Source organism: Guyanagaster necrorhizus, assembly GCF_019112545.1.
Source record: "Guyanagaster necrorhizus MCA 3950 unplaced genomic scaffold BT62scaffold_9, whole genome shotgun sequence".
Classification (NCBI taxonomy): Eukaryota; Fungi; Basidiomycota; class Agaricomycetes; order Agaricales; family Physalacriaceae; genus Guyanagaster; species Guyanagaster necrorhizus.
In genome coordinates, this window is record NW_025064888.1 from 286,754 (window position 1) to 307,366 (window position 20,613).

Sequence of the window (20,613 nt, forward strand, 5' to 3'; positions counted from 1 at the left end):
TCATTAAGTACGTAAAGATACAGATCGGAATACTAAAGAGTTGCGGTGCCGCAGCTATCAATATAGAAAACTATTCAATAATGCGCAACCCTTTTGAACCTTCCTTCAAGGCTTCTTTTAAAGATCCCTATATACAGTAACCCGGTTCTTTTGACACACGTGAAAATAATGTCCCGCTCCCGGATGCATTATTGTCGATAGAATATTCAAGTCACTTCACATACATGGTTTCACCTTGCCGGTATGACGTTCAGGCTGTTTTCCCTCAGGATTGTAGGTTAATTCTTGTTTTGCTTGCCGCTGGAATGTTGACAGGTCCCGATGCTGCAAGAATAGACCGCCATCGGTGTCGGAAACGGCGTCAATGGCAGTCGCTGTTCTTTGACGACTCGAAGGCTCAGCCCCAACACTGCAATCAGTCCGAAATTCCTCCAAGTTGAATCATAGGACAGCCACTTTTTCTGGTCAGTATCTTTTGCGCGCGCATGGTAATCATACTCAGATGGAGATATGATTGTCCAGCCTGACTGTCCAACGTATGATACGTATCCTCTAGGAAGTTCAAGACCAAATGTAGACAGGGATCGTGAGTCAGCGAAATCGGAGTTTGAAGCGGACCGTGCTGAGCGTCGGCAACCGCCATCCCATCTCTCTTTCTGTCATCATCTGCCGTCGTACTTCAACGTTCATTGGTGCCTCTTGAACATCCTTAATATCTTTCACCGACACTCTTCATTTGCATCCCATTTATCCTATCACAATTTCCCTACTTTTCTGTTCCCCACTTGTCCCCTTTTCTGCTCGGACGACTTGTTCAAGTAAGGTCCGATTTACTTTTATCAAGTCGTGACTGTATCTCTAACTCCTGCTTCTTCAGTAACAGATATGCCTGTACCAACTCCATCTTCTGTGTCTGCCTTCATAGCCTCCAAGCCTAGCATCACGAAAACGCATGGCCACTCGCATGCAAAGAAAACAAGGATTGTCAGGAGGCGAGGAAGAGCTATGAACAGTGACGACGAGATTGTGAGAGAGGTTGGAACAGACTCAGAATCGGAAAACGGCGCAGCATCCAGCGACGACTCGTCTGATTCAGACACTGAACAAATATCTGATGATGACTCTGGTCACAGACGTCCCCGAGTTGGCACCCCTAATACGAGCGAAAGTCCAACCAATGGAATACCCGCAGAAAAAGAGCCAAGTACATCCTTTTTTGTGCCTTCGGGGAACTGGTCGGAAATGGTGGCAGAAGAGAACAATAATGGGCCTGCAGACCTCCCGGTTATTGATTTCACAGAGTTCAATGGCAACACTTCGGCATCAAAACCGACTCGGCAGCGGAAAGCAAAGAAAGCCGCACCGAAAGCGAGGCAGGGCTCCGAAGCTACTTCTCTTCCATCTCCCCCACTGTCCGTCAGTGAGTATCACGAGGAAGAGTCCGGAGAAGAGCCTCCTCCGTCTGCCTCTTCGACACGCCCAGCTCACCGTAGTGTATTTATTCGGCGTCCCCCTGGACAGACTGCCCGTCAGGCCTATCAAAGCAGGCTGGAATCGGATCCGTCGTATGTTCCGACGGTAGGAGAGTTCTGGGGCCACGATGACAGGCTTTTGGATAAGGACTTGCGCAGTTTGAGTGGATGGTGGCGTGGTCGGTGGCAAGGTCGGGGTAGGGGGCGGGGTTTCGATCGGAGTTTTGCGATGCGTGGTCGGGGCGGTTTCATGGGACGAAACGCGTTTCCTCATCAAGATTCCGTCCAGGAGGATGAAGAAGCGGAAGTCCTTGATGTCGCGCGTGTTGAACAGGCGTGGACGCACGATGGATTTGAAGAGATGAAACGCAGCGACGAGGCTCGTCGGTCAGCTCAGCAACAACAGTCTCATCCATTCCGCGGAGTCGGCCGTGTCGGTGGAGGGGCGCCTACTCGGGAGCGGGGCGGCTTTGCTCGTGCTGCAGGTTCCAGCGCGCCGCCTGCCCTGTCCGCCAATGCACCTTTGATGTCCTCTGGTCGTATCTGGTATCCAATGAAGCCTGAGCTTGCGTGGACAAAGCAGCATGAAGGCTTCCTCTATACCGATGTAAGCATGAAGCCGCGCCGCGGTCGCGGTGCAGGATACAGAGTTAGAATACCCGGAAGTCGTGGACAGATCGTCAGAACACCACTGACGTTAACCGAGGAACTGCCGATTCCAACGCCCTCTGGCACTGCAACCACCAGCGTGCTAGGTTCGGAGTACGGAGAGAAAACCGTCGTCGTTCGCCTACCCTCTGTAGAGAAGTCGAAGGCGGTTTCAGGCAAGTCTGATGTGGAGGATATTGTTACCAAGGTTAACGATCTTTCCATTGAAGATATATTCACCGTTAGGCCGCAACTTGTTACGGCGAAGCCCATACCTCTACCTGAACAACCGTCCTCCAGAGCTCGTTCTAGTACTCTGCAATCACAATCCACGCCATCACTGGCAGTTCAGCAGAAGCTCGAGCAGTTGTTAATACAAACTCCGCCTGAGTCAACTAGATGGTCTCAGACAGAGGGTGCTGTTTTGCGTAATTCGTCATCTAATGGCTCTCAAGAACAACAGCAGCAGTCTTCATCTTCCATGGGCGACGCCCGATCTTCCTTGGCTCCTGTTCCAACCGCTTTTCCTTCAACTCTTTCACAGCCTTCCCCTGCATACGTTTCTCCTTATCACTATGGTGTTCCGCTACCACCCGGTGTCGCTGTGAATCCTGTCGGTATGCCCTACGAGGTTGCTACTGGTCGTCCAGTCTATCTGCGGCCCCCGCCTATGTACAACCCTCGTCCAATGATGCCTCAGTTGGCCGCTACTAGTGCTCCGTTCGTGCCTGGACACCTGCATCATCAGTCAACGGCTTCTACCGACTACTCTTCCCACACACCCGTCAATGGCTTCATTGATCCAGCTACTGGCATGCCCATATTCTCCTTTGCCCCTCCATCTTCTCGGATTGAAATACGTGCACCCGGGGAAGGAGATCCTGGCAAGGCCTCGGGTAAGGAACGTGCCTCGTCAGGGTTAAGATCCGCGGCTGCTACCTTTGAGCCAATCCGACCTGCGGAGGGTACAGAACCACAATATTCTGAGGGGTCAGGTATTCCCTTGTATACTTCTGAGGAAGGCACGGAGAATGGGACTGCTCCGGTGGAACAAGTTGGTATGATGTACGCGCCTTATGGGCAGTACTATTATCCCGAGACGTACGGATATATGCCGTACATGGAAATGTCGCGGGTACCACAGTACGAGATGTACAATGAGCACATTCCTCAAGGGACCGTTTACTATTAATCGCACTTCTTCCTATCTCTTCTCATTTTGCACACTATCTGTCCTCTCCTTTTTCGTCATCACATACGCCATGTCCAAGTCTACGATCAATCCCTCATTATCTTGCATGTTTTCGTCCACGCTTTCACCAGACTTTGGGGGGGGGCTCCCTCTCATTATACATACGTATATAAGCATACCTTGCAAATCTTACTCGTTTAAACCGCCGTAGTATGTCATCTCTTTATTTGTAGTTTCTTGTTTTCGTTATGTGACGCATACGCTTCTATGCAAATATCATTTTTTTTGGTTTCAGACAACAAAAAGTTACAAGTACCTGACTCGCCATTTGTTGACCCGTTGTCATGTGTTTTCTAATGGGACAAGACAAGGACATGATGCCTGATTGTATTCTGAATCCTTTCTATTACAAGTCTTCTTGTACTAACATGCTTCGGACTCGGCTGCAGCTTCGTTCCGCGTCAAAACATCTTCTTCAGGAGCAACAGCAGAGTCCTCCTTCCCTCCATTTTTACCTCCCGGCAGGAATTTTCGCTTGGGAATGACTGCGTAAAGAGAAGTCTCCCAGTCTCTGGTCTCGACCCACTTGAGCATGATCTCGAAGACCTGATTCACGGTGAGCACCTTACGCGTTGGCAGATTTTCAAGGTAGCGGCCTATGGGAAGACAGGCAGTGCGAATGCCAGACTCTTTGGCTTTGTCGAGACAGAGATTCTTGGAAAGGTCAGGAAGGTTCTGTACAAGATATCACAAGAAAAATTTTACCTTGAAGCGGTTGCGATCCACTATGCCTCCTATGATGTAGATCTCGTGGGGGAGGAGCTCAGTGAGCTCCTCCTCGGAGTCTGCAGTCAAATAAACCATGGATCGCTTGATATTCTCGGTCCCATCTTCTGTCTCTGGACAACTGTTTCTCGGCATGTCTTCGTTCTCAGTTCCAGGTGCCGTTGATAGAGCGTTCCCAGACCAGAGTCTCTCGTATCCCTCTTCCCACCATTCGGTATTTATCCATCTCTTGTACGCCGCGTCGCTGGTGGCTTCGAGGCGATCTCGGGTACGCCCGTTGACAGACGAGCAGATTAAAGAAAACGGATATGATGCCTGGCGGTTTGCACTGTATGTATATGCTAGCTGTGAACACAAGGAATTGATCTCCTATTCGTCGCGGATCAGGTAAGGATTAAATATAATCGGGAAATAATGGCGACAGACCTTGTCAAACATTTTAACGTCGAAACCCAAATCGATGAGTACTCTTCCACCAAATTCAAGCTTTGGTTTCTTTTTCTTGCGTTCTTTTTCTGCCTCATCGGCACTGTCGAGCTCGCTGGCAGCGCGCTTTTCAGCTTTAATTCGTCTCTTTTCCTTTCTTGCGGCCTTTTCCTTGGCTCTGCGCTCGATCTTGGTTGCAGCCAACCGCTCTGCCTTTTCTGCCCTCTTCTGCGCAGACTTTGACAGTGCAGGAGTTGCTGGAGCAGCAGGTGAGTCCATTCCTGATGACTCGTCAAGGAAGGTAAATTGCTTTCGATCGTCACCCCGGCAATTACCGGTCCGATGGCGTTTTGAAGCTCGTCTCTTTCACTTGTGCACCAGTACTACCACCATGGCCTCCACTGTTATTGCCCCTCTCAAGTATCTTACTGTATCCCCCCTCGCAGCACATACAGCTACCGTGATATTCGTCCATGTCAGCTCACTTTCCTTGGTTATTAGATCACTTACTAGTTTACAGTTGCACTAATGACGCCTTTCGACAGGGATTGGGCGACACAGGGAACGGGTGGAAACCCGTCGCTGACATGTTTCGTGTTGAGCCTGCTCTAAAGCACATAAAATGGATTCTACCGCACTCGTAAGCATCTGTATCCTCCCAATGGTTCCGCGGAGTTGAATCTTTTCTTTTTATCCCCCATCCATCCGTCACCTCTTTGGCTCATCATGGTTGTTTCTTGTCACCAGACCTATAATGGCTGTCACTGCTAACATGGGCATGGAAATGCCATCATGGTACGTCTATACGATGTCTCTCGAGCCCTTTCATTCTAACTCTGTCTGCAGGTTTGACATCGCTTCCTTTGGTTTGAAGGACAAGGAGGATGAAGTCGGCATGTTGAAGACCGTCAAATCGCTTACTCATTTGATTGACACGGAGGTCGCAGCTGGAGTTGACCCCAGTCGTGTAATTCTTGGTGGCTTCAGCCAGGGAGCCGCTATGTCGCTCTTGACGGGACTCACGATGGAACGCAAATTAGCCGGGATCGTTTCGCTCAGTGGGTGGGTTGCACTCAGAGATAAATTCAAATCGGTCGGTGCATAGTTTTCACCGGATTCTCATGAGTTTCTCACTTGGAACTTCTAATGTAGATGGCATCTGGACACGCCACATCAATACCCATTTTCGTGGGACATGGTACTCATGACCCGCTCGTCAAGCTAACGTTTTCTCGCGAATCTGTTGAATTCTTGAAAAACGAGATCGGCATTCCTGAGGCGACGCCCGATAACCTAACAGGGCTGTCATACCATGTCTATCAGGGTGTCGCACATACTGCGAGCCCCGACGAGCTTGACGATTTGAAGGCCTGGATTACAAAGATCATCCCGGCGTAGTGCGAAATGATAGACGGGCGGTTTGAAGGATTCTGATGGATACATTAAACCGGCTAGAAACCCAATGGACACTGTATCATTAGAAAGGACGTTCTCATGCCTACTCACTTCTACGTGCGCACTGGACAGTTGTTTTTTTTACCTTCTAGCATTCCGTTTTCCCGTGACTGACTGCACCCCTTCATTGATTGACGTGTGATTTCCATGACGTCGCTTCAGATGTTACTTGGCGGAAGAAATCCGGCAATCCCAGGAACGGTAAGGCACCGTGACCTTCTATTCTACGCCACAACAGCGCAACCCTACACACTTACGGACACTTACTTATCTTTGCAGAGCGGGCCACTCTCCCGAAGGTGTAGGACTTCCCCAAGAGGAAATGCTTTCCCCTCGTTATATGCGTTATGTAGCCATCACACAACATTCAAATGTATGGTTAGCGGTGGAGGAGGGAATTGTCGATAGGATTTGTATGTATTGTTTGGGAAGCTCGATAGTCGGAGCAACAGTGGGTTTGCAACAGAACGGGAGCATCTACGGTTTATCGCTGGTACGCTCCGAGTCAGTTTTGATATCCCCCTACGGCTGTGACCGCTGGTAATGTTCCGGGTCTGAAGTAAATTTCCTTTGTCGCTCTCTTAGAAGCTGAGCGAACACAGGGTAAGGTACCTGATAGATCAACCAGCATAGAAATGTTTGTCTTGTATGGACATATTTTCATTGCAAAAGAACACTTGGTAGGAAACTTTCAATCCGGCGATCGGAGAAGAGATTCTACCCAAACCGATTGCTGCATGATATATGGTCCACTGTGGCCACGGTGGAGATCTAGCGCCGCTGGCTGTTATCAGCGAATGTGACGAGACGAATCTAGTAGTTCGTCTACAAAAAAAAGGCGGCTGTCCCTGAAGTCAAAGTCCAAGTTATTCGGACTACTATAAAATCGTGACAACGGTGACGACTAGTAGTACTTTATTTTTTGCTTTGCGTAAGGGCTGCTTCTTGTCAATGTCGTATATCCTAAGGGACTTTCCGACACCGGCGATTAGTCGACCATCGAAAGCCACCACCGACAACGGGAGAATCGATCTTAGTCTAAATTGTGTTAGCATTACATGTACTCACCAAGGTGAAGGGTTGTCACGCCCATTCTCTATCTATGGTAGTACCCGCGAATAGATGCACGGCTCCCGAATCCTCAGTGAATGATATCAGCTATCTTACGGATCCGCAAACTTTTGACACTTACTGTAACGACCAGTCAATAGCTCTGACGCAAGAGCTCCACCAGCGTGTACTTTTGGAGAGGTTACCGAAAAAGGGAGATACAGGTAATTACAAAGTCCTCTGGTCTCCCGCTCCAGAGCAAAGTAGCAGGTGAAAGAAGATGAATTCTCCGTTAGTACCGCGTCATTCTTGGATCAGTTTGACTGCCGCTCCTCCTAAAATGCGATGATCGCCTTCAAAGTAATATAAATAATCGTTAGCGGTATGCGCAATTATTCCCTGCGCCGGCTTGTCACCATAATAGAGTCCGCGGGTGTCCAGCGTTTGAACGAAGATGATTCTGTATTACTATTGTTCGGCTAACCTTGAAACAAGAAGAGAAAGGAATACTAACCGTAAGGTGCGGCCTGATCAGTACCCGCAATTCGTTCTGTGCAAACATGTTGCCTCCGGGGGAACGCACACAAATTCCGAGGAGCGGCATCAAATGCATGTTGCAGTGACGGGTACAGTAAAGCCACGGACGAGAGGATATTACCAAGATAGCAACGTTCTCCTTAAAAGTTGGGGTGAACCAAGCGGACAGGAAGCTAGGATGAGAGTACCATTCAGTGAAACGCGACGCAAGTGGCGAAGACTTGGGTACTGGTAGGATAAGAATAGTGCGCTTGAATACGCTGTTGCTTAATTTGCGCTTGACATTTACCTCTTGTTGCTGAGGCGTAGTCCATTCAGCGATGCGACCATCAGAGTGGATATGACGAAGTCTAAGGGAATGAACCCGTGTGAGGCCATGATACTGAGTTGTTTAGTAAACCTTCAGCGCCAGACAAGAAATGGCATTTTCAACCGCTTAGATAGTTTCGTGGACCGCTAGAAGGCTGGCAAAGGACCAGAATAAAAAGGTTCTGTTCTGAGACAGCAAAAAAAAGGTTCAATGAAGTCAACAAATAAACCTACTTGCGATCGGATGAAATGAATGATAGTCGAGCACCGGTCAGCCTCGACGGGGGGAACATATTGACAGATTCCGTCTCGGTCGAAAAGATGGACCAGCCTGGCCTCAATCACCGCTACCATGACCCTTTGCCCTTTGAGATAAATTGGGAGATATTGACGAGATACGATGCGATGCGTCCCCCGCGTCATGCCTCTTGCAGCTTAACTGTTCTTCCGACCTAACAGTCCTGAGACTCTAAAATCTATATTCAAGAAGGATCAGCAATAGTCAAACGAGCATTGGTCGTTCCGACTTAGCAAAACAAAGTTCCTATTGCTTGTTTAATAGTGGTAAGGTCGATACCGGTCGAAGTAGATGCGCTGACTCAGCAAGGAAAAGAGTTTTGTGAAACTTGAATTGCATTAAGGACTACTTATATAAAGAGCATTCCTGAAGCATAGGTGAGTACATAAAAACTATATATCGGGGTATCATAAAATCATCAAGAACGTTAAAAAAAGTGAGAGCGATTTGTCTAGCAAAGCAAATAAAACATAAGATCGATAACGAAGTAGCAAAAGCGGAGATAACATATAACTGTACGTAGATGATACGGAGCATTGGGACGTCATGACAAAACCACAGGTTCACAAAAAAGGGACAGAAAAATAGCAAAAACTTAACGAGGATATTAACATATCATAAAAGCAAAGCGATATGAAAAACGAGATGAATTCAAACAGCACCTTCGAAAGCGGGTCAATTATTCCCTGATAATCGATATTCGTATGCTTGATAATCCACATTCGATGATGGTCGGACGACAACTGCAGGCAACTCTTCGACGGACGGGGGACCATTTTGCACGACATCGATCAGGACATGCTAGACCCTAGAGCGTCATATGAGCACAATCCCTGCAATAAGACACATATCCATACCAGGGGAACCCAGATAATAGTTGACCACCCGATAGCGCGATAGATGGAGATATCGAGCCTTCCGGATGTCGTTGCCAGACTCCTGAGATTCTTCTCGGTATCCTTATGATTGGGAGTATATCTATATCCGCCCAAGACTTGGGCACATGATATTGCAGGTGTAGGAGGACGAGATACTGCGGTACTAAAAGGCAACAACTGGGTATGCAAATTGACAGTACTACCACTGCGCACAGAGTCATCGTCATGAACAGTGGGTGGGAATGACCAAGCAGACATCACAGTGTGGGATCCATTGGACGAGGTCAACCATGAGGTTTAGGAATCCAGACAAATACCAGGATGATCCAGCAGAGGAGGCAGGTGCTTCTCTTCTGAATGGATCCAGGTCACCAAGACCAGCTGGTGTCGAGAAGTGGGACCATATGAAAAAGGAAGTAGTGGAGCTGGAGGAACAGAATTGACATTGGTGGTAGAAAATCCAAACCAGAAGAATGATTTAGTGGGAACCGAAGCATTGTGGTCTCCTTGAGGCTGCCGGCCACCGTCATTTGGCAATGACCCCAGTGTGATGAGTGGAAAAAGACAATGCAGAGATGGATCCGCGGCGGGAGCCAGCTGAAGAAGTGATCCACGAGGCTCCGTCTCGAATAGCGTCAATCTCCTCGGTGGCGAATGATGGCCTAGATTTTTCCTCCATCTGCCGAACAGGAGGCCACGAATCCTCGTAATCATTCATCGCAGTGAGGTTACGCTTAATGATCAGTAGGGTTCCAATGAGACAACCAAACGCTGCAGTGCCGAGAATAGTAGCAACAACGGAAGCATAGGCAGCAAGGCCCGTAAAGAAAGTGGTAATACCAGTGCCTGATATAACACCAGTGACAGCAGTAGACGTGATTAAAAACGAAGCTGTTAGGGCCCAGAGCATCCAATGCTTGGATCCAAACGAAACGGAGCCACGCAAATGAACGTGGAGTAGTGTGATAGCAGAGACAACGAGGAGACAGGCTGGCCTTACGGTCATGGCTAATCATACTCGCACTCCAACAAGCAGATCTTCAGCGATACTCAGACAGGATGGTCCTCCCAGAGATTTACATGATGACCAGATCTTCTTTGCAGAAGATAATGTATACATCTTGTCAGCTGGAGATAGGGAGCGAAAGTCCAGGAAGACCGAATTCAGACTATGAAAAAAATCAGACAGGCGCCACGATTTGTCTTGGAAAAGACTCACAGGTGAAACACGTCGACTCAACGGATGGGGTGGCAAGATAGGAATAAAAATGCGAAGAATAATAAAAGTAGAACATATAAACGAGAAAATGGTCGGAGCCACGGTCAGAATGAGAGGAATCATTTTACAAACAGGATCGTGGATTTGAAATGAGCGTCGAATGCATCGTGCGTGAAAGGGGTAAGGCGCGTTAGTGGCTCAAATGGGACGCTCTTGCAGATCGTTGATGAAAAACAGTCGTAGGACTCGCTTGAGCTGGAATAGACCTATTTGGCTCATGTTGATGGCTAAATAAACGCGGCAATCATGTGACTGAGAATTTACCTTCCGGAAAGACCCGGTACCGAGCGATGTCGAGCATCTCACCTCTGATATGCCTAGATGCTGGTGACTTGTATTCCTGGTATGCCATCTACTAGTGAAAGCCTTCTGCTAAGCACAATGGTATCCTGATTGTACTCTCAATGTCATGATAATTCCTCTATATCATCTTCGGTACCCACAGCCTATCGACCGACAATCCTCTTGTTCCCTACAGCTTGTGCCTATCGTGCTTGTCATAGATACTTGCCAGACAACAAGTGTTGTAATACCTAAAAAAACAAACGATCACGAATATAGCAAGTTTATCTAGCACAGTGCCATTGGTTCGATAAAAATGGACGCAAGCGCTCGAGGCAGTGATCCCGACAAAAGCACAAGCACCAAGACCGACGATTGTGTGTCTTAAGGATTCATATATCCCGGAGCATGTGGCATAGAGTTTAGAGTTTAGAAAACCGGTATATGGTCCCATGTGTAGATAATAGGCTTGTTTTTGTGTCTCGGGTCAATGTACTTGTTACCACTGTACACAAGATGGGGTACCACCTATACAATATTACAGCGACATATGTTGGTGGGCCTCGATCGTGGTGTGGTTCGAAGTCAATAGCTCAGTCCTGGTTAAAATGCTACGGCAAGCCCTGTATCTGAAAATTTCAGAACATATATGAATACCGGCGTTCAACTATTGAAGATATGGATAGGTGAAAGTACATGTCTTCGGCACGACCCGAAGTCAATTTGCAATTTGCAGTTCTCTCGTCGGACCGAGTGCCGAAAAAAAATGTTCAGGAGGAAGTGTCCCAACGACTACGACAAACTCTCTTTCATTTTGCCTGGGATTACTCTCCAACGTCGTCATTAAAACATCTAATGTCCATCCAAATACATGGCAAAGGGCTTTTGCTCAAAGCAGACCCCATCGCAGCGGTATTCCGAGAGGAAGTTATATCTTCCCTAATGCATGCACCCCGAAAACCGAAACTCGTGGGTATCCTCGCGACTTCCTCTGCCCCGAGTAGGATGTATGCAGAATTTACCAAAAAGCAATGCGAGCAATTCGGTGTAGAATTCATCCTGAAGAAGACCGGCGCCGCAGAGTCGACGGACTTGCAAGAGGGCGAAGGTGTTGAGGAAGCTATAATGGAGGCGAATGAAGATGATCAAGTAGATGGTATCATGGTATGCATTTGCCTTATTCCGAAAGTTCTAAATGAATTTCCCTCCCCAGGTATACTACCCGATCTTCGGTGCCCAACAGGTTTGTAGCAAATTTAGAACGATACTACCTTACTTCAACTCGCCTCTGGTAGGATCATTATCTTCAGCAGGTATGCAATACTTTAAGACTTAGATAACGGTGATCTCAACCTGTTTTTCACAGATTGTCACACCATTCAAAGACGTTGAAGGTCTTAACGTCAAGTTCCATTACAATTTATATCACAAGTAAGGATAATCACCGTTACCCTGGCTAGTCCTAAATTATCTGCAAGCATCCGCTTCATATCACCTCAGACTCTGACGTCCTCGTTACCATCCAACGCCGCTGCTTCTACTACGGATGGTGATACGCCACCTCCGGGTATGGTCAAATCGATCATACCATGCACTCCACTCGCTATCGTGAAATGTCTTGAACATGTTGGGGTATATAACAGAATCCTGCCATACGGAGATCGTGCTTATGGGAGAATAATTACCGTGATTAACCGGTGAGATGTCAGACCTTGACCTCCGAAGCAAATGCTGATAGTAATGCAGATCAGAGGTCGTTGGTCGACCGCTAGCAGCGCTCCTGGCGAACGACGGTGCCAGAGTATTTTCCGTCGATATTGACTCTATTCAGGAATATAACAAGCGTCCGCGACAAACAGACGCCACTGGGACGCGTCGGTTCTATCCGCGTCACGTCGCGCAACCTAGCGTGCTCACTTTACAAGAGTGCCTGGCCCTCTCTGACGTCGTGGTTTCGGCTGTACCGAATGCTGACTATCAAGTCAACACAGAATGGCTCAAAGATGGCTGTATCTGCTTGAATATCGCTGCCGAGAAGAATTTTGAAAAGGACGTAAGGGACAAGGTAACGCATCTCAACCTGACTCATGTTTCTTTCCAATATAAAGCTTGCCCTAAGGTCTCACTGTATATTCCTGCCGTGGGCAAGGTCACGATTCTAATGCTTCTCCGAAATCTGTACGTGGTGTCTAGCCATCCTATGCCTTGTGTTCCTAAAAACTTGTTAGACTTCGACTTCAACATTACAAAACTGTATCATCCCAATAGAGGAAGCTCGGAGGAGGAAGTGGTGACAACGAGTACGATTATATATCCATAAAGACAGGACAGTGTATGATGAAATTTCTGGGTTAACATTCCCATATTCTAAGGATTGGAGACGAGAGTATTTATACAGAGCGGAAGCGATGCCCTTCCAATGCGAAAAGATGCTCAAGAGAATGCAATAGGTACGTTATTCGTAACGGACGGCATTGTTACCCAAAGTGAGCATCCGTGATATCAGACAGTCGTGCAGCATGGTCTATTGGTGTCTGCGTTCCAGAAGGAGGAAAACTCGGTGTTACAGGGGTGGCGATGCCGGATGCGTCAGCCATGAAACGTACGCGCTGACGGTGCAGCTACAGGATCCAGGAATGTGACGTTAGATACATGACGTGGTTGACGGGAGAACAGGGACATACCTGAGGTAATTTGGGAATCAAGACAAAGATGAGGGCAGTAAGATTGACGGCGAACAGCCATGGGTTATAACTAGTGTAATGTGTTGACGCAAGAAATCTAGACAGGTAAGCAATGAGGTTCGGCGGCACGGAGAATATAAAGAAGGCGTACAACACGACTGGCACTGAGAACAGCCATTTCTTGGCGGGAGTATATTGAGCGCCATCATCGATTTGCTCCCATAACGTTAGGTCATCGTATGCCCCTCCACGCAAGTCCCCTTCGAATGGCATGCCGGTGACCCAGTGGAACATTAGATATGATAGCTGAGAGACCTTATGAAACTGGAGATGAATCAAGGTGCTGGTAACGCACAGCCAGATACAAAAGATTGACTAGAGTCCAGCTGACTTGCTGGGACATGCCAGGCATAGTATCAATCAAGACCTTGCCTGCACAAATGAGAACGACGTGGATGAGCCATGCACCTGAAAGTCATTCAGCGAGCTGACATGGGAATGGCACCCTACGACGCACCCTTGGCATTGACCCAATTGGCGTTGATATTCACGAAGAGGCTCTGGTCGAGGGCGTCTTCTGCGGAACGGTCGCCGACTTGCTCGACCTTGACGATGCTTCCACTGCGTCCACGTCCCCTCAAAAGCGGGGGCTTGGAAAGGTCGAGTGTTGGTAATTTGACAGAGGTGGTCCGACTGCCCATGGTAGCAATTTTTCTTTTGGAGATGGTGGATGGTATCAAAAGACAGCGAAGCCGAAAGTGGAAACACGATTCTACTTTCTCACACTCTACCCCATTTGCTCGGCGCAGACGACGACGACGACAAGTCTGCTCGCCCATGAAGCTCCTCCACTGGTGCTCGGTATCGCCTGAGGGACCGTCTGGATTGGGTGCTGTACGCTTCAACAAGCCAGTTCGCGTGTCGTTTATTCGCGTCTTTCCGTCGGGCGCACAACCTTTTGTCAACTGCCCGGACATCGTGGCGTACGTTGTTCTGTTATTGCCATGAATGCTGACTGCTGAATGAGATGCCCGCTAGTGAAACGGAACCTAAAGCATTCTATCTTGATATTTTCTTCAATGCCCACCCTCTTCATCCGGTCGGAGAGTCCAAGGAAAAACAACGAGCTCCGAATGCGCTGGTTCCAACATCAATTGCGTACTCTGGTGGACAAGTTGATTTTACGGTCGATATGGGAACAGAGGTGCATATCCCTACTGTCCTGGGGCTTACATGACTAACCGCCGTAGTATTCAACGCGTCTTATGATCGTCAAGGGCAAATTCCAAGTCCTTTCTCTGGCAGTTTACGGCAAGATAGTATCAGAAATACCGCCAGCACCAGAGACCTATGAACCTGCTCCTCTGCCATCACCGTCATCCGCCCCGATTCCCATGTCAGTTGATCCAGCCAATGCCGCGGATCCAACGCAACTGGCTAAGGCCCTTCTCATGCTGGTTCCAGATTCGCCACCTCTCCACCTCGTAGTTCGACTTACTTTCTGTCTGAAACCTGCCTATGAGGACTGGGATGATCCTAAATTCCCGTATCATAATGACACAAACTTGCAGATTGGTAATGACTTCAGTCTCGAAAGAGCCTGGAAGATGATTGAAACGCCTATCCGCGATAACACTTCGGAGGAACTGATATCTAACTTCTCAGAGGGAGTTGCAGGCCTGCTTGGTGGCAAGGTATGTACGACTGCTCTGTCCGATAATTGTCTTGTGACAAGCAGCTTTAGAGCGTATATCAATCATACCATATAGCTAAACTATTCAGTATCTCTGCTTCTCAGATGCCTTCATTGGGGCTGGCTCTATGTGTAAGTTGATTTCGCGCAAGAAGTAGTATGACCTAATAACTCCCATCCAGCAACAAATTGATCCCACAGATGTATTCGACGTCAGTGTCGTCGATGACGACACAATCTGCCACCTGATGGATGCCGTCGCCAATGCTGATTTTGCTCGGCATTTTAGTGCTGAGGCTTTCCTTAACGTACTCCAAGACATCCAAGATAATCCGATTTCAGACCGGTCGTCCAAACTGGCCGCGGACCGTCTTGCGGATAGAATCAAGGGATGGGGCGTCTTTGAGGATGCGCTTTCAAATTCCAATGCTGATTTTGAGACAAGCATGAAGACGTTGAATGACATCGGAAACGAAGAACAGTCAATGGGGACATGGCTAGAAACTATGACGTTTCACGAAGATTTGGTAACGAAGTTATCTGAGAATTCTGTCTCATCTACACAACTTCCTCCTCCACGAGTCCCTTCTACTTCAATCGAGCATGATGAATTTATTCGTTTTGTGAGGGCATTTATCGGTATTGCCGCCGTCTTTGCGGCATGGGCTTGGTCCGATAGCACTGGAGCTGAAGCATGCAGAGAGCGTGCTTTGGCAATCATTTTGATGTGGCAAGGCGTTGAAGGCTATCGAGAGGTAAAGGCCATCTCATCACGGCACTAGCGTGTATCTGACCCACAAGTATCTATCTAGATTGTGAACCGTCTATTGCTTGTTCGTCAATTCTCGCGGCGCCTGAAATGGATCGCTGTAAACGAAGACGGGGAGCCACCCAAAAAGTCTTACTCCCTGGCGGAGCAGATCATCATCGAAATAGCGAAAGATCCCCAAGCTCTTCTTCATTCTGACTTTGCCGAGACCGTGCTTGATCTCGTTCCCCCGCTTTCCTTCATATCTGAGAACCAAAGGTTGTCTTTGCGGAAAGCTGCTTTGGTTGCCACGGACGGTCTCCCCGCAGCCATCGAGGAGCTCGCGTTTTCCAGTGATCATCCCCTCTCTTTGCGCAGGCTCCGTACGATTCGAGTGTCACTAGCAATTGTTGAAAGGGAACTTCGGACCGAAAACGAAGCCCATGCCGGCGAATTCAACGTCTTGGAAACCATCTGGGATGAGCATTCCGTTGGGCTTGTTCCCCAGCTTCTATCGGTCTTGACAGGAGTTTCAGGGGATCTAAATGAACATTTCGTAATCACGTCTTCTCCTCCTGCTCTGATGAATCAGGAACTTATTGAACAATTGTTCCATACCGCTAATGACCTTCTCCGTCTGATCTTACTTCTCTGCCCCTCCTTCCCTTTGACTCCGCGTCCGTTGCGTTGCTTCAGTGTTACGTTAGCGGACATTTTCGCTTGTTCCGAAGCAGCAAAGACCTTGTACGATCAAACCAGTTCTGCGTCTGCGTCTGCGCAAATAGCTCGACAAACGTGTATAGCCCTTATATGCGAAGTCTCCCAGCCCGACCTTCTCACCGAGACAGGCAAACCCACGAGCCGGATTGTCTTCCAAGCTTTGCTTGAGCATGGCGATCGCAGCAGCGGTCGTGATCCATTATCTCATTTGACACAAGTGTTTACTCTTATACTCGACCACGTTCTCCCTCAAGCACAGGGTGAGAATGATACTTGGGTTTCAACGGTTCTTCCGCCCCTTCTACCAGAGATTAAGGACTTCCTGCATTTACTAGACGTCCAGAAGAAAGCACTTCTAATCGGGCGGATCATCGCGTTGGATGACGGCTTCATTGGTATTGCAGAATGGCTTTTGATCGAGGAGTTGAAAGTTTTGCTCCAGACGGTGACGATGCTGAGACTCACCGAGGACACGCCCGCCACTGTTGCTCGGCGATGTCAGGCTAATATGTCTCTTCAAGTTCTCGTCGAACTGGAGAAAACCTCGCAAAGTTGGTTCGTTACAACCGTTTCCGAAGTCCCGGATGTTTGTGACACTCTGAAGGAGTGTATCATGGCATTGCTCGATGGCCAATTCACTTCGTCTTCTCTAACGGCGCTTGTTTGCTCGCTAGCGACACATACCGAACTCACTGGCATCATGTTCCCGGTTCTTCTTGGTCTTGTGAGGACACAGCACGATACGCCAAAACAATGGTCGCTGTCTCTCGAGATCTTGAAGAGCCTTCCTTCCGTCGCAATGTATGCGGGGCCTCTTCGCCAAGAGTTAGGTCAGAGTATATTGGCTTTGGCAAGCACCGAGGTGCTTAGCGTCGATGTTGTCGAATCATTGATAGCCACGCTAGAGTGGATGTTGCTGCAGGAGGACAAGAGCTTCACTATACTATTAGGGATCACGCCGGATGAATTTTGGTCGTTGCATGAGCGTGTGGTAGAAAAGAGTCCAGCAGATAAGGTCGAGTTCTTGGCAGGTCTGCGATCTCAGATAACCTTTGATGAAGATGAAGTTATCGTCCCACCGAGCATCGACCTTGACATCAATGTGGAGCTCTCCATTCCAGAGATACGTGCACTCTTCCAGTCAACGATCGTTGAGGAACCACCTTCAACTCCCAAAGGCACAAATGTCCAAGACATGTTAGGACTTGTCATATCACCTCCCAATGCCGTTCTGCACTCGCCATTAGCGACGACACTCACGAAAACATATGCTAACAACGACTTTCGTGAATTACGACAAGTACCCTCAGCAAGGCAGAACACAAGCCGACTGCCTAGTACGCACGGTAAGTCTTCATTAATCAAACAATATTACGTTTACACTAAATTTTTGATCGCAGTCGATGTGGGTCTTCGTGGCCATTCGACCTGATTACTGACTAAAAAGTCACAACCTCAAAATTGTGGCGTTTTATGCAGGATTTTGAATTTGCCTCGCCGGCTCCCTCGATGCAACTGTCGGAGCCCTTTCAACCGGGTCTTCATACACAATAACAATAGTGATACATACAACGGTACCGTGGGAATGAGGAAGGGTAGTGGGTAAGAGACGACAAATGCAAAGAAAAATGAAAAAAAAAGATATTATTTTATTCAGGGTGCAAATAGGATCGTCGCAGGCGAACGTGATTTGGATGCAGGTTTGGTGATCCGTTGGGAATTATCTGATTCTGATTTAGATCATCATAAGAGCGAAAATACCGGTCCATGTCGGCAAGATCGAATTCTGATGGTGGTCGGGAGGAATCTAGGTCGGGAGGGGGGTTAGTCAGGATTGGTGCGGGAGGCTCTGGCTCTGGCTCTGACTCGGGAGGAGGTTTGGGTCCGCTGCCTATGTGATAAGTTCGTTTTCTCTTCGCTTTAACAGGCTGTCTCTCTGGCCCCAGGGACGCGCCCTCTCCGTACCGAGGGGGACCGCTGCGAACGGTGAAGTGCTGCAAGGAGCGGGTGTATGGAGATAACGTGTGGTTGGAATGGCTCAGCGTAGAGAAATGGCTGATAGTGTTATTCAGTAGAGAGGGTCGAATTATTATTTTGGGAGATGACTCTAAATCAGATAACATTGTGGTATATGTTGGATGAGAACCACTAGGAAGAAAAGCACTGTCCATCGTGGGTGAGGATGACACTGAAAAGCGTCGATATCGTTCTGAGGGGGGAGCAGGTGGAGTGGGTATGGCCTGTGTGGAAGATGGGGTGTCGGGACTTTCGGGGGTTGTCGGCCGTTGGTGTGGAATGCGGAGAGACGCAGTTGTTGGCGTTGGTGACGACCTGAGGGAGCTGAGACCCAAGCCGGTCAAAGAACGACTGCTCAATTGATAATCACTGAAGTAAGGATTTGTCAAGGAGTTTGCCCGTCGGACACCTGGTAGGAAACTTGGAGAAAGGAAGCCTGGCGATGCAAACCCTGGACGTGAAGAAGTCGCTATAGAGTCACGTAGCGACATTCTACTATCTCTTCGTTGTGGGTAAAAGGATGCGGATGCAGTCGAAGACCCGTCGCCTGGGCTCTGCAGCATGGACTGGGAATGGTATATCCGGGGCCGAGTGATCATTCCACCACCTACAGCAGGAATGGTCTCGTACTCTGTCACTGGGTTCTCCCTTCCTTCGTTCACGTCACTGTTCGGGGGGGTGGTGTGTTCAATGTCATCATCCCAGTCAACAAGGTCATACGATGTAGATTCATCGTCATAGTCACCGACCTCGCTTTCTTCTTCCGCCAAGTCCGCGAGTCCACGATTAGGCATAAAGAGGCTGCTGAAACCGTTAAATACGCTTTTTGTAGGGACTCCCTCAGGCCGTAAACCGTATGTGGGATCGAAATTTTCGAGATCGGGGAAGGTACTACTGGATGTGTCCTCAGCGCGAGGTGCAGGGGGTGACGAATGCGTTGATCGGGTAGTAGCAGCTCGACGACTTTCAGTGGCAACAGAGGGCGCGTAAGATGAAGGAAGACGTCGGTTACGAGGGGAAGAATGGGAACCGTGATACTGATGTTCAGGAAGTCTCTGTTCAGCACTCGGTACCTCAGCTACATTCTTGAATGAAAGGGGAGCTAGCTGGGGCTCGGATGGAGGGTATGGAACAGGGCGAAGAATAGGTTTCTTGGCAAGATAAGGCGCTTCCACTTTGGCTTTTATCCACTGTTGGCTTAGCCGATGAATGATGCCAGGGAGATCTTCACGGAACATTTGGCGGAGCTGTCCTTCGATCTCCCTCTGAATGAATTTCTGGATGACGGCTATCGAGTCGAAGGTGCTATTGATGTCCACGCTTTGAAGAGGGTCGGTTTTAAATACCAGAGTAATACCCTTCTGCTTGGACACGACAAGGACGACTATTGATCGCAATTTGAACTGGGAAAGGCGTAGAAGCATCGGTACGACGAGCGGCTGTTTGGCAGCCAGCATGCCTTTGGTTCCGGCCATGAGATGAATATCGGGTTGTTTGTGATTCAGAGGATTTGCCTGACATTTATAAAAAGGAATTAAAAGAGAAAATTGGTAGCAGATATTCAACACGCACCTGCACTTTGGTCTTGAGTACCAAATGTGCATCCCCCGCGTAAGACATTCGAAAAATACCACGAAACTGATCCATGGTTAGCTCTCCAATCTCTCGTATCTCGAGCTCTGGCGGCTTTTCATTGAACATGAGGCTCGAGATGAAGTATTACGGAACGGCAAAGCAAGTACCTCGGTGCCCATTTCCAACTCGACGACCTCTATCTTGTCAGCTATGATGGGGGGCTTGTCGCCTTTGTTGAGAGCATTGTTGAGCATCTGGATGGCATCGTAGTGGAACTGGTCCGAAAACCGAGGCCAGTTGAAGGTGAAAGACATGACATTGCAGGAGGCAAATAGGGACGAATAGCTGCTTGCTTTACCTGCGGCATCTTTTTCCGGCTTTTCGTCATGATGCTAATCGGCATCTTCCGGTTTGCGTCACACCGACGACGCCGTCCTCTGTTACTGCTAAGTTAATATTCTTCGCGGCTTCATTTTCCAGGTCATAATTTAGGATACTTCTTCTAGTCTCTTCTAGGCCGGAAAGCGTATCAAAGAATCACTATAGTCTGGTGCATTTTCTCACT

The 20,613-nt window shown here is 48.4% G+C and overlaps 10 protein-coding genes across 10 annotated transcripts; 4 read left to right on the plus strand and 6 right to left on the minus strand.

The window, feature by feature from the left end:
- Positions 1-678: 678 nt before the first annotated feature.
- Positions 679-3,646, plus strand: BT62DRAFT_986359 (uncharacterized protein). The gene is made up of 2 exons (XM_043189999.1): positions 679-823; positions 878-3,646. The coding sequence occupies exon 2, from the start codon at positions 886-888 to the stop codon at positions 3,310-3,312; it is 2,427 nt and encodes an 808-aa protein (XP_043041021.1). The 5' UTR covers positions 679-823; positions 878-885; the 3' UTR covers positions 3,313-3,646.
- Positions 3,647-3,735: 89 nt separating this feature from the next.
- Positions 3,736-4,840, minus strand: BT62DRAFT_993212 (uncharacterized protein; the record flags this gene model as incomplete). The annotated part of the gene is made up of 3 exons (XM_043190389.1): positions 4,525-4,840; positions 4,078-4,467; positions 3,736-4,047 (listed from the first exon to the last, which is right to left on the minus strand). Exons 1-3 carry the CDS (start codon positions 4,801-4,803, stop codon positions 3,736-3,738), a joined length of 981 nt encoding a protein of 326 aa, XP_043041022.1. The 5' UTR covers positions 4,804-4,840.
- A 28-nt stretch (positions 4,841-4,868) lies between these two features.
- On the plus strand, positions 4,869-6,049 carry BT62DRAFT_930533 (Phospholipase/carboxylesterase). Its single transcript, XM_043185949.1, has 5 exons — positions 4,869-4,999; positions 5,070-5,164; positions 5,272-5,319; positions 5,371-5,617; positions 5,677-6,049. Exons 1-5 carry the CDS (start codon positions 4,916-4,918, stop codon positions 5,920-5,922), a joined length of 720 nt encoding a protein of 239 aa, XP_043041023.1. The 5' UTR covers positions 4,869-4,915; the 3' UTR covers positions 5,923-6,049.
- Positions 6,050-7,332: 1,283 nt separating this feature from the next.
- On the minus strand, positions 7,333-8,298 carry BT62DRAFT_1004268 (uncharacterized protein; the record flags this gene model as incomplete). The annotated part of the gene is made up of 3 exons (XM_043177016.1): positions 7,333-7,437; positions 7,514-7,948; positions 8,110-8,298. The coding sequence occupies 3 exons, from the start codon at positions 8,296-8,298 to the stop codon at positions 7,333-7,335; spliced, it is 729 nt and encodes a 242-aa protein (XP_043041024.1).
- Positions 8,299-8,848: 550 nt separating this feature from the next.
- BT62DRAFT_1004269 (uncharacterized protein) lies at positions 8,849-9,309 on the minus strand (the record flags this gene model as incomplete). Its single annotated transcript, XM_043177017.1, has 2 exons — positions 8,849-8,974; positions 9,031-9,309. The coding sequence occupies 2 exons, from the start codon at positions 9,307-9,309 to the stop codon at positions 8,849-8,851; spliced, it is 405 nt and encodes a 134-aa protein (XP_043041025.1).
- Positions 9,310-9,443: 134 nt separating this feature from the next.
- On the minus strand, positions 9,444-10,394 carry BT62DRAFT_779428 (uncharacterized protein). Its single transcript, XM_043182256.1, has 2 exons — positions 10,271-10,394; positions 9,444-10,220 (listed from the first exon to the last, which is right to left on the minus strand). The coding sequence occupies exon 2, from the start codon at positions 10,055-10,057 to the stop codon at positions 9,578-9,580; it is 480 nt and encodes a 159-aa protein (XP_043041026.1). The 5' UTR covers positions 10,058-10,220; positions 10,271-10,394; the 3' UTR covers positions 9,444-9,577.
- Positions 10,395-11,467: 1,073 nt separating this feature from the next.
- Positions 11,468-12,932, plus strand: BT62DRAFT_891456 (NAD-P-binding protein; the record flags this gene model as incomplete). Its single annotated transcript, XM_043183069.1, has 7 exons — positions 11,468-11,776; positions 11,826-11,855; positions 11,908-11,925; positions 11,979-12,043; positions 12,091-12,309; positions 12,359-12,677; positions 12,732-12,932. 7 exons carry the CDS (start codon positions 11,468-11,470, stop codon positions 12,930-12,932), a joined length of 1,161 nt encoding a protein of 386 aa, XP_043041027.1.
- On the minus strand, positions 12,847-13,997 carry BT62DRAFT_1074915 (Orm1 type endoplasmic reticulum protein; the record flags this gene model as incomplete). Its single annotated transcript, XM_043179062.1, has 5 exons — positions 12,847-13,233; positions 13,297-13,393; positions 13,448-13,602; positions 13,652-13,764; positions 13,814-13,997. The coding sequence occupies 5 exons, from the start codon at positions 13,995-13,997 to the stop codon at positions 13,090-13,092; spliced, it is 693 nt and encodes a 230-aa protein (XP_043041028.1). The 3' UTR covers positions 12,847-13,089.
- Positions 13,998-14,323: 326 nt separating this feature from the next.
- BT62DRAFT_892072 (uncharacterized protein) lies at positions 14,324-17,889 on the plus strand (the record flags this gene model as incomplete). Its single annotated transcript, XM_043183093.1, has 6 exons — positions 14,324-14,500; positions 14,547-14,990; positions 15,041-15,121; positions 15,172-15,744; positions 15,802-17,803; positions 17,858-17,889. 6 exons carry the CDS (start codon positions 14,324-14,326, stop codon positions 17,887-17,889), a joined length of 3,309 nt encoding a protein of 1,102 aa, XP_043041029.1.
- A 53-nt stretch (positions 17,890-17,942) lies between these two features.
- On the minus strand, positions 17,943-20,394 carry BT62DRAFT_986365 (uncharacterized protein). The gene is made up of 3 exons (XM_043190000.1): positions 20,216-20,394; positions 20,046-20,159; positions 17,943-19,987 (listed from the first exon to the last, which is right to left on the minus strand). Exons 1-3 carry the CDS (start codon positions 20,360-20,362, stop codon positions 18,107-18,109), a joined length of 2,142 nt encoding a protein of 713 aa, XP_043041030.1. The 5' UTR covers positions 20,363-20,394; the 3' UTR covers positions 17,943-18,106.
- Between the last annotated feature and the right edge of the window lie 219 nt (positions 20,395-20,613).